At 52.6% G+C, this 11,186-nt stretch overlaps 1 protein-coding gene across 1 annotated transcript in view; it reads right to left on the bottom strand.

The window, feature by feature from the left end:
* Positions 1-938: 938 nt before the first annotated feature.
* Positions 939-11,186, bottom strand: part of LOC119357696 — a 183,166-nt gene continuing 172,918 nt past the window's right edge. The window contains exon 4 of the mRNA XM_037624558.1: positions 939-1,546. Within this exon, the coding sequence (XP_037480455.1) occupies positions 939-1,546 (608 nt within the window). The remainder of the gene's footprint in view (positions 1,547-11,186) is intronic.

Here is an 11,186-nt window from a genome sequence, read left to right as displayed (position 1 = left end):
CCCAACCACCAGGCCCTCCATGCCACCACCGCCGATCCGAAGTTAGATGGTGTGTCGCCGCAGACCCGGCCGCCGCCGCCGAACACCGCCACGCAGCCCGAGGCAGGACCTTGGCCGAGGCAGCCGACGCGCCGCCGCCGGAAGGCAGGCCCGCCGCGCCGCCAGGCCAGATCGGCGTGCCACCCACGCCGCAGGGCTCCGCACCGCCCGCACGGCGCAGGCAAGAGGGAAGACCCCCGCCACCGCCATCAGCCCCGGGCTATAGCCGGTAGCGTCCTTCGGCGGCGGCGGAGGGAGGGGAGGACGGATGGGGACCCCTGGCGGCTAGGGTTTTAGATCCCGCCCGAGTCGCTCGAGTGGGGGCGACGCGGGGGGCCTGCGTGAGACCGAGTTACTAGGAGAAGTACCGGTAATGGTGCTAATTACCATAGCTGCACTATCGTCGTTTATAAAGAACTCGGGCCATCTCATCGGCCGTACATGCAATGTACTAGTATGCTTGATGCTACTCTATGTTCCGTTTTAATTTGTTCGTCCCTCTCAATTAGCTGTATAAAAAGAAGTCGGACCATCTCATTAATGAATTTGTTCGTCCCTACTTTAGACATGGATCGTTCACGCAAAGGGCCGCTTTCTTCATAGGACTTTTTTTATCTCTCAGGGCATTGTTTGGTTGCCCTCATCGAACCTAATCAGGCTCGCGCGGTGCAGCATCTTTTTGGATCTCATTTGTTTGGTTTCTCGCATACACTATTGAGTCCGCATAGCACGGTTCTTAAAGCATCCCTGGGCTTGGCCTGTTGGGAATGGCCGAATCGGCAGTTTCCCGAGAGCCAGGTCCGAGGGATGCTTCGAGGCGCACGTGGGTGGCTCTCTAGAGACGTGTGTCTCGAGTTAATCCCCCTCTCTTCCTAATCCTCAATCCCCTCTCTCTCCCTCTACTCCACTGCGATCTCGTCGATCCCGTCCGTCGGCGCCCGCGGCGACAGCGACGACAGGTCCTCCAGGTCAAACGACCTTCCCGCTCCTGCCACCGCGGACGGTGTGGGGGTGGGGCTCACCGATGTGGCCACCAGCAGACTCTGCAGCTCCTTGACGTTGTCGCGCGCCGCGGCCTCGCTCACCCGGAGGCACTCCAGCTCCTCCTTGTTGCACTTGACGGCGGTGTCCTTGCTCCCGACCATCTCCTTGAGCATGGTGTTCTCTCTCCTCGCCTCCTCCGACGCCTCCTTGACGAACTTGGTGTCCTTGACGGCCTGCTTCAGGATGTCCCGCAGCTTGGCCACCTCGTGCTGCCCGGACCGCTGCGACTCGAGGAGCCGCGCGTTCTCGCACCGAGACGTGGCGAGCTCTACCTCCGACGACTTCATCCATGCTGTGAACCTGGCCTCCTTACCCCAGAATGTGGCGAACGCCTCCTCGGCGTCGGTGCAGAGGCGGGCCACCTCGTCGGATAGCGCGCGAACCTTGTCGTCCTTGCGCTTCAGGGACACGTGCAACTGGTACGACTCCAGCCTCGTCGTCTCCGACTCATGCTGAGCGTGCGCTGATACGTCTCCAACGTATCTATAATTTTTGATTGTTCCATGCTAGTATATTATCTGTTTTGGATGATAACGGGCTTTATTTTACACTTTTATATTATTTTTGAGACTAACCTATTAACCGGAGTCCCAGCCCAAATTGTTTTTTTTATTTCAGTGTTTCGTAGAAAAGGAATATCAAACAGAGACCAAACGGAATGAAACCTTCGGGAACGTGATTTTTGGAACAAACGTGATCCAGAGGACTTGGAGTGGACGTCAAGCAATCAACGAGGCGGCCACAAGGCAGGGGGCGTGCCTACCCCTCGGGGCGCACCCTCCACCCTCGTGGGCCCCTCGTTGCTCCATCGACCTACTTCTTCCTCCTATATATATTCATATACCCCGCAAACATCCAGGAGCACCACGAAACCCTATTTCCATCGCCGCAACCTTCTGTACCCAAGAGATCCCATGTTGGGGCCTTTTCCGGAGCTTCGTCGGAGGGGGCATCGATCACGGAGGGCCTCTACATCAACTCCATGGCCCCTCCGATGATGTGTGAGTAGTTTACCTCAGACCTTCGGGTTCATAGCTAGTAGCTAGATGGCTTCTTCTCTCTCTTTGGATCTCAATACAAAGTTCTCCTTGATTCTCTTGGAGATATATTCGATGTAATCTTCTTTTGCGGTGTGTTTGTCGAGATCCGATGAATTGTGGGTGAGGGAGTCCTGGATTAGGGGGTCTCCGGACAGCCGGACTATATTCTTTGGTCGGACTGTTGGACTATGAAGATACAAGATTGAAGACTTCGTCCCGTGTCTGGATGGGACTCTCCTTGGCGTGGAAGGCAAGCTTGGCAATACGGATATGTAGATCTCCTCCCTTCTAACCGACACTATGTAACACTAGCCCCCTCCGGTGTCTATATAAACCGGAGGGTTTAGTCCGTAGGACAACATACAATCATACCATAGGCTAGCTTCTAGGGTTTAGCCTCTACGATCTCATGATAGATCAACTCTTGTAATACTCATATCACCAAGATCAATCAAGCAGGACATAGGGTATTACCTCCATCGAGAGGGCCCGAACCTGGGTAAACATCGTGTCCCCTGCCTCCCGTTACCATCCGGCTTAGACACACAGTTCGGGAACCCCTACCCGAGATCCGTCGGTTTTGACACCGACATTGGTGCTTTCATTGAGAGTTCCACTGTGCCATCACCGTAAGGCTTGATGGCTCCTTCGATCATCGGTAACGATGCGGTCTTGGGTGAGGTTTTCCTTCTCGGACAGATCTTCGTATTCGGCGGCTTCGCACTGCGGGCCAACTCGCTTGGCCATCTGGAGCAGATCGAGAGCTACGCCCCTGGCCATCAGGTCAGGTTCGGAAACTTAAACTACACTGCCGACATCCGCGGAGACTTGATCTTCGATGGATTCGATCCCATGTCAGGTGCGCTGCACGATCACGATGAACATGATTTAGCTCTGCCGTCGGACAGTGTTCAGGAGATCACACCTGCAACTACTCCGGCTTTCAATCCGGAGCAAATTGCGCCATCGGAGGACAGATGGATAGACCCCGCCATGGAGGCCGCACTCTCAGTGGCGATAGAGCCGGATACTGACTTCACCCCTTACGAGAGCCGTGTTGCCGAACCACTGGATTCGTCTCCGGCCACGGACTCCGAGCCGCCTGTGTCCGTGCCTATCGAATCCGATTGGGCGTCGATCATGGAGTTCACCTCCACGGATATCTTTCAGCACTCACCTTTCGGCGACGTGCTAAATTCATTAAGATCTCTCTCCTTGTCGGGAGAACCTTGGCCGAAGTATGTCCGGCTAGAATGGGATGCGGACAACGAAGAAATTCGCTCCCCACCCACCACCCACTTAGTAGCCACTATCGACGATTTAACCGACATGCTCGACTTCGACTCCGAAGACATCGACGGTATGGACGATGATGCAGGAGACGAATAGGAACCACCACCCACAGGGCGCTGGACCGTCACCTCATCATATGATATATACATGGTGGACACCCCCAAAGAAGGCAATGGCGACGAGACAACGGAGGATGACCCCTCCAAGAAGCAACCCAAGCGTTGACGTCAGTGGCGCCGCTCTAAGTCCGGCCATAGAAAAAGTAGTGATACCGGCACAAGAGACAGTAACACTCCGGAGAGTGCCAAAGACGACAACAATCCCCTCCAGCATGATTTAGAGCGGGAGGGTGAACAAGCTAGCCCTCCAGAGCGGGCAGCAGATGGAGAATCGGAGGAGGACAATTACATGCCTCTCTCCGAAGACGAGGTGAGCCTCGGCGACGAAGAATTTATCGTGCCTGAGGATCCCGTCGAGCAGGAGCGCTTCAAGCGCCGGCTTATGGACACAACAAATAGCTTGAAGAAAAAGCAACAACAGCTTCAAGCTGATCAAGATTTGTTAGCAGACAGATGGACCGAAGTCCTTGCGGCCAAGGAATACAAACTCGAGCGCCCCTCCAAGAGTTACCCAAAGTGCAGGTTGCTACCTCACCTCGAGGAGGAAGCATTGAAACCTACATCACCAGCGTATGATGCGGCTGACAGGCCACCTCGTGGCCGAGACAGAAAGGCATTTCAGCCCGAAGTCCAGCCCGCACCCCGCCGCCTATCAAACAAAATTGCCAAGGCCCGGGGAAACACGCGGGACTTGCGAGACGTATTGGAAAACAAGGCAAAACATGCAAGATCAATCTACGGATCACAGGGGCACGCACCAACACGCGACGATGATCGTCACGCCGGATACACTAAAAGCAAATCCGGCCGAGCCGAACACGGCAGACAAGACTCGTATGAACCGCGTCGTGATATAGCCCGACACAGAGGCGCCACACACCCCTTATGCTTCATTGATGAAGTAATGGATCACGAATTTCCAGAAGGGTTTAAACCCGTAAACATTGAATCATACGATGGTACTACAGACCCCGGGGTATGGATAGAAGACTTCTTCCTCCATATTCACATGGCCCGCGGGGATGACCTACATGCCATCAAGTATCTCCCGCTAAAACTCAAAATGTCGGCTCGGCATTGGCTCAATAGCTTGCCAGCAAACTCCATTAGAAGTTGGGAGAACCTGGCAGAGGCATTCCTAGTAATTTCCAGGGCACTTATGTGCGACCGCCGGACACTGACAATTTAAGTCATATAACTCAGCAACCAGGGGAATCGACCAGGAAATTCTGGACCTGGTTCCTAACCAAGAAGAACCAAATTGTCGACTGTCTGGATGCAGAAGCCTTAGTGGCATTTAAGCATAATATCCATGACGAATGGCTTGCCCGGCACCTCGGCCAAGAGAAGCCAAAATCCATGGCAGCCCTCATGACACTTATGACCCGCTTTTGCGCGGGCGAAGATAGCTGGTTGGCTCATAGTACCAATACAACAAGCAAACCTGGCATATCAGAAGCCAGGGATAGCAACGGCAAACCACGATGCAACAAACACAAGCGCCGCAAATATGATGAAAACAGTGAAAATACGACAGTTAATGCCGAGTTCAGGGGCTCAAAGTCCGGTCAGCGGAAAGGGCCACCCAAAAATAAAAATCCGGGTCCATCCAGTCTGGACCGCATACTTGATCGCCAGTGCCAAATTCATGGCACCCCAGAAACGCCAGCCACCCATACCAACAGAGAATGCTGGGTCTTCAAACAAGCCGGCAAGGCAGGCGCCAAAGACGAAGAGGGGTCTCAAAGCAACGATAGCGACGAAGAGCCCAGATCACCGAACACAAGAGGACAAAAGAAATTTCCCCATATTCAATCGGTGAATGTGGTAAATACCACCCAAATTGCCAACTCGGACCAGATATGCACCCTTAGGGATGGCGACTCTGGAACTAGCCGTCCCACAATATAAACTAGGGCCGGTCACCTTCAACCGCACGGGTCGTCCGGTTAACGCCAATTAGGGCAATCGAGCCGCACTAATCCTCGACCCAATAGTAGATGGGTTCCACCTCACCCGAGTCCTTATGGACGGAGGTAGCAGTTTAAATCTGCTTTACCAAGACACAGTGCGCAAGATGGGCATCGATCATTCGGCGACCAAACCCACTAAAGCCACTTTTAGAGGCATCATACCAAGTATGGAGGTTAGCTGCACAGGCTCCATTGCCCTTGAGGTAATCTTCGGATCACCAGAAAATTACCGTATCAAAGAGTTAATCTTCGAAATCGCCCCTTTCCGCAGTGATTATCAAGCACTGCTCGGGCGAACCACGTTCGCTCGATTCAACACGGTGCCACATTATGCCTACCGTAAGCTCAAGATGCCCGGTCCATGCGGCGTCATCACGGTTCATGGCAAGGCCGAACCTTCCTTCGGCACCAACAAATACACCACTACCTTAGCAACAGAAACAACGAGCAGCACCTTGCAGCCGAACCTTGAGTCAACGTCCAGGCTCCCGGACACCATCAAGGGGCTCTGAACTACTTCGCGGAAGGATACCCCAGCTCGTCCAGAGCTCAACTAAACACTCCGGCGAAGGCCACGACAGGCCGAACTCAGCGGTTCAACCGCCCTCCGGCACGTAAACATTTCTTATATTTCCTTCGCAGGTTCACCTTTGCACCGACCAGGACGGACTACACGGAGGCAGCTTGAATGTGTTAGGGAATCCTTAGACATTCCCCGCAGTGACCGTCCGGCTATATTACGTATCCGCACTCAACCTCTTCCCCCTGGTCATAGCAGGTTCGGCTATCACAACCCCTTTTTATCACATTACTTGTACCCATATGCATAGACGTATTATTCAAATACAATATGTGGATTTATATGACGTTTACCTGCTGATCATTTTGTCAAGTGGCATCCCTACACAGCGATATGCCTTAAATATGCCAGGGGCTTCGTTTTTCCCGTAACACAACAATAAAAGTCTGAACACCTTCATGGAAGTTTGGCACTCCGAACCTATAGCATTATATGCATCAGCTCAAAATCATGTCTTGGGTCAATAGTTGGGTTTGCCCGGCTCCCATGTTTTGGTACCTTACGTTCCGCTATATCGGCTAAGGTAGCACTGGGAGAACTACTGCGATTGTGTCCCGGTTCTTCCGGATGAGCACCTCAGTAGATAAAGCCGAAAACTGACTGTCATGATACGGTGAGAGCTGGTCAGCTATTCGAGCGGTTACAAAATCTTTAAGGATTTCTCCCGCATAATGCCATAACCAATGCAGCGTGCGATGGGTCGGTTTTTTCTCCGATCAGACGCTTATAGAGCCCCTAGTACGGTCTTCCAAACACAAGGGGCTGCGCCGACCATACTAAAGCTCCTATGGCTAAGTGAGAGTGATAAAGCCCTATAGTCCGATTGCCTGGTCCGTTGTGCTGAGCACCTCCTTTGAAGGACCCAAAACTGGGATAAAGAGTGCTCAGGTTTATCCCGAACACCCCCGTACTTGTTACGTGGGGGCAGAAGCCGACGACTGGCCAACTCTCAGGTTTAATATAAAAATGGCCGCACAGGAAGGTAAACTTTTATATAACAGGCGACAAATAAACGACCTTGTTCAAACATTACAAAGGACAAAATGATTGGCATTCATGGAAATATAATGTCCTTGGTACATAGCTCCGCTGCAAGGTAGGATCCTTTCAGGACACTCTCATAATATAATTCGGGCTTGCGGTGCTCCTTCCCCTCTGGCGGTCCTCCGGTCATCAGCTTTTCGGCATCCATCTTCCCCTAGTGCACTTTTGTGAGGGCAAAGGCCATTCACGTCCTTCTATACAGACCGACCGCTTGATGACGTCAAGTCGAGGGCAAGCGCTTACAAGCCGCCTCACGAGCCCGAAGTAGCTGCTTGGAATCGGCTCGGCAGGCCATAGCCAGATAACCATATCTTTCATGGCTAGTTCTGTCGCCTTATGCAGTTCGATCAGCTGTTTTAGTTGATCGGCAAAAGGCACCGGATAATTCGGCGCCAAATACTGCGACCAGAAGAGCTTATCTGCGGTGTTCCTTTCTTCGGCTCGGTAGAATTGGGCGGCATCTGATATGCTGCAAGGTAGCTCGACAAATACACCTGAGAAATCCGGATTCAAAATCAGAAACATAGTTTTCCCTTCAAGTACTTGCTTTACATGGGAAAATCCTTACCCGCCGCGATCTTTCTCGCCTCTTGGATCCCCTGCATGGCGCTTTGGGTTCCCCCCGGGCATCGCTCGTGGCTTGACACGCCTTGGTGAGTTCAGACTCTTTCTCCGTTAAACTCTGCTCCAAGGTCTCGCATTTACTCACGGCCTCTTGCAGCTCCTTCTCAGCTTTAATAACTCTGGCCTCGTGTTTCTCACGAAGAGTCCGCTCTGTGGCCGCCTTTTTCTCGGCCTCGGCAACGGCCCTTTTGAGGGCCTCGACTTTGGTCATAACCCCTAGCACAAATTATGTGGCTTATTTCATATTGAACATTTATTTCACAATAAATTTGTGCAACGCTTGTGCATACCTTGTTTATCCCTCAACTGCATTTTCAATCGGCCAAGTTCTTCTATGGCCCGCTCCAGTCTTTGATTCAGTCCGGAGATCTCCGCAGTACGAGAGGTAGCAGCCGCTACAGGTACCTACTTGAAACAGAAGAGAAATCAATGTCATTTAATGAGTCTTCCTGCGATCATCCATTCGATCCCCTGTCCGGTTCTTCCTTTCACCGAACAGTGTATCAGGGGCTACTATCTATACTATGGCACTCTTCGACAACTTATAGAACATACCTCAAAGCCTCTTATAAGGCTGATACAGGCTTCATTTAGTCCATTCTCAGTTGACTGAATCTTCTTAATCACCGCACCCATAAGGGCACGATGTTCATCAACGATGGAGGCATCTTGCAACGCCACCAACAAAGCATCCGACACTTCTGATGGACAGAGGTCGTCGGCAGAACAGGCACGTCCCCCCAGCCGAAGGAGGCTGCCTTCTTGATTCTGGGGCCGTATAGGTCTCTGGAATCGCATTCGGTGGGGAGCCGAACTCAGGATCGCCCCCGCTGTCAGAACCAATGGGAATCTTTTCACCCACGTGTCCGGCCCCTGCGGTTTGACCTCCAGGCGCCCCCTTCACGGTTTCTTCCTTTCCTCCTTGGCCGGGGTCCTCCTGGGACGAAGCCTCGGTGTTATGCACCTGTTTGGAGGAAGGGGCCTTTGGGGGCATCCCGCTCTCCATAGCATTTGAGCTCAGCAGGTCCTCTGATGAGGATTGTTTGGTACGGGACCACGCCGGACTACAAAAAATATACGCTCAGGTTAAAATACTAAGCCACGATGAGTTCAGACGCTTAAACGTACTTGGATTTTATATACTAACGAGTTCACCAGGGGCTGGGCCCTGGGATCCCATGTCGGGCCGCTGTCGGCGGCGGCAGTGGACTCCTCCGGAAGAGGAGCCTTTCCCCTTTGGGGTAGTTCGGCCTCCAAGGGTGTGGAGGCCGTCCTCTTCCTTCTCCCCCCAACAGGGGATTCATCTTCCTCCTCCTCTTCGTCCTCCTCAGAGGCAGAATGGGCATCAGAACCTTTGGATACCGTGTCCTAAGTGCCGCGGCGACGAAGGCCGCCCCGGGTCTTTTTGGCCTCCTTCTCGGCCGTCTTCTTCGTCACCTTGTAAGGTGCCGAGACCAGCATCTTCGTTAGAAGTGGGATGGCTGGGTCTTCGGGCAGCGGGGCCGAACAATGGATCCACTCCGCCTTCTTCGTCCAGCCCTGGGAGAGTTGAATAGCACGCATTAAGCGCTTCCTTTGGGTCACGCGGATAGAAAAGTTGGATAAACTCACCGAACTTGCAGGATGGGACAGTTGGTACCCGCGGTCCTCGGCGGAGTCTGGCCATGATTTGCTTGACTTGAAAAGCACCTTCCAAATGTCCTGGTGCGAGGAGTCGAAGAACCCTCGCAAGGTTTGATGCCTGGTCGGATCGAATTCCCATAGATTGCAAGTCCGGTGTTGACAAGGCAGTACCCGGCGGACTAACATCACCTGGACTACGTTGACAAGTTCAACATTCTTATCTCCCATATCTTTAATGCACGTCCGGAGCACCGACAATTCGTCGGATGAGGACTAGTCTAGGCCTTTCTTAACCCAGGATGTAAGCCGCAGAGGGGCGCCGGATCGAAACTCGAGAGAGGCGGCCCATTCCTTGCTGCACTGCTCAGTGATGTAAAACCACTACTGTTGCCACTACTTGACAGAATCACTAAAGGTTCCCGTTGGCCATATGACGTTGGGCATCTTGCTCACCATAGCGCCCCCACACTCGGTGTGCTCGTCGCCCACCTCCTTGGGCTTCACGTTAAAAACCTTCAGCTATAAACCGAAGTGTGGCGAAATGCGGAGAAAAGCCTCACACACTACAATGAATGCCGAGATGTTGAGGAAGGAATTAGGGGACAGATCATGAAGATCGATCCCATAATAATACATGATGCCACGAACGAACGGGTGGAGGGGAAACCCTATCCCACGGACAAAGTGAGGGAGGAATACAACCCTCTCGTGGGGTTCCGGAGTGGGGCAATCTCTCCCGCCGCCGGGAGACGATGGATGATTTTCTTGGCTAGATACCCGGCCTCCCGAAGCTTTTTGATATCCTTCTCTCAGACGGTAGAGGCCATCCATTTGCCTCCTGCTCGGGATTCAGACATATTTGGAAGACCTTTTGTGGGCAGAGAAGGTGAACGCTTGGGCGCTGGAGCCTGAGCAGAAGGGAATGAATCGGGAAGAAGGCGTGGGTGAAAAGAGTGAATCCTTGTCCCTTTATAAGGGCGGAAGAGGCGATGCGCCTCCCCACTCACCTGGTAAAACCTCTCATTCCCCAAGCACCGTAATTGATGGCACGGTTGGGTTACCCGCATCCGTATTGATGAGAATCCCGTGATAAGGGGACACGATCTCTGCTTCGACAAGACGTGTCAAGGAAACCACCTCGCGATATGTGCAGTAGCTGGTTGAGAAAAACGGTTCGAATAATGACCGGGCCGTGGTATGATGTCATGCTGTCAAATGTGTCAGCAGATTAGATTTGTGGAAATATTATTCTCTCTACGGTGGTATGTGGTGTTTTGCAGAGCCGGACACTATCCTTGTGTTCAAAATCTTCTATGGAGTATTCAGAGGAAGAACCCGCCTTGCAATGCCGAAGACAAAATTGCGCGCCGGACTCATCGTCATTGAAGCCTGGTTCAGGGGCTACTGAGGGAGTCCTGGATTAGGGGGTCTCCGGACAGCCAGACTATATCCTTTGGCCGGACTGTTGGACTATGAAGATACAAGATTGAAGACTTCGTCCCGTGTCCGGATGGGACTCTCCTTGGCATGGAAGGCAAGCTTGGCAATACGGATATGTAGATCTCCTCCCTTGTAACTGACTCTGTGTAACCCTATCCCCCTCCGGTGTCTCTATAAACCAGAGCGTTTAGTCCGTAGGACAACATACAATCATACCATAGGCTAGCTTCTAGGGTTTAGCCTCTATGATCTCGTGGTAGATCAACTCTTGTAATACTCATATCATCAAGATCAATCAAGCAGGACGTAGGGTATTACCTCCATCGAGAGGGCCCGAACTTGGGTAAACATCGTGTCCCCTGCCTCT

This window comes from Triticum dicoccoides, chromosome 2A (genome assembly GCF_002162155.2).
Source record: "Triticum dicoccoides isolate Atlit2015 ecotype Zavitan chromosome 2A, WEW_v2.0, whole genome shotgun sequence".
NCBI lineage: Eukaryota > Viridiplantae > Streptophyta > Magnoliopsida > Poales > Poaceae > Triticum > Triticum dicoccoides.
Note: the sequence above shows the minus strand (reverse complement) of the source record. Positions and strands in the feature narration are given on the sequence as shown.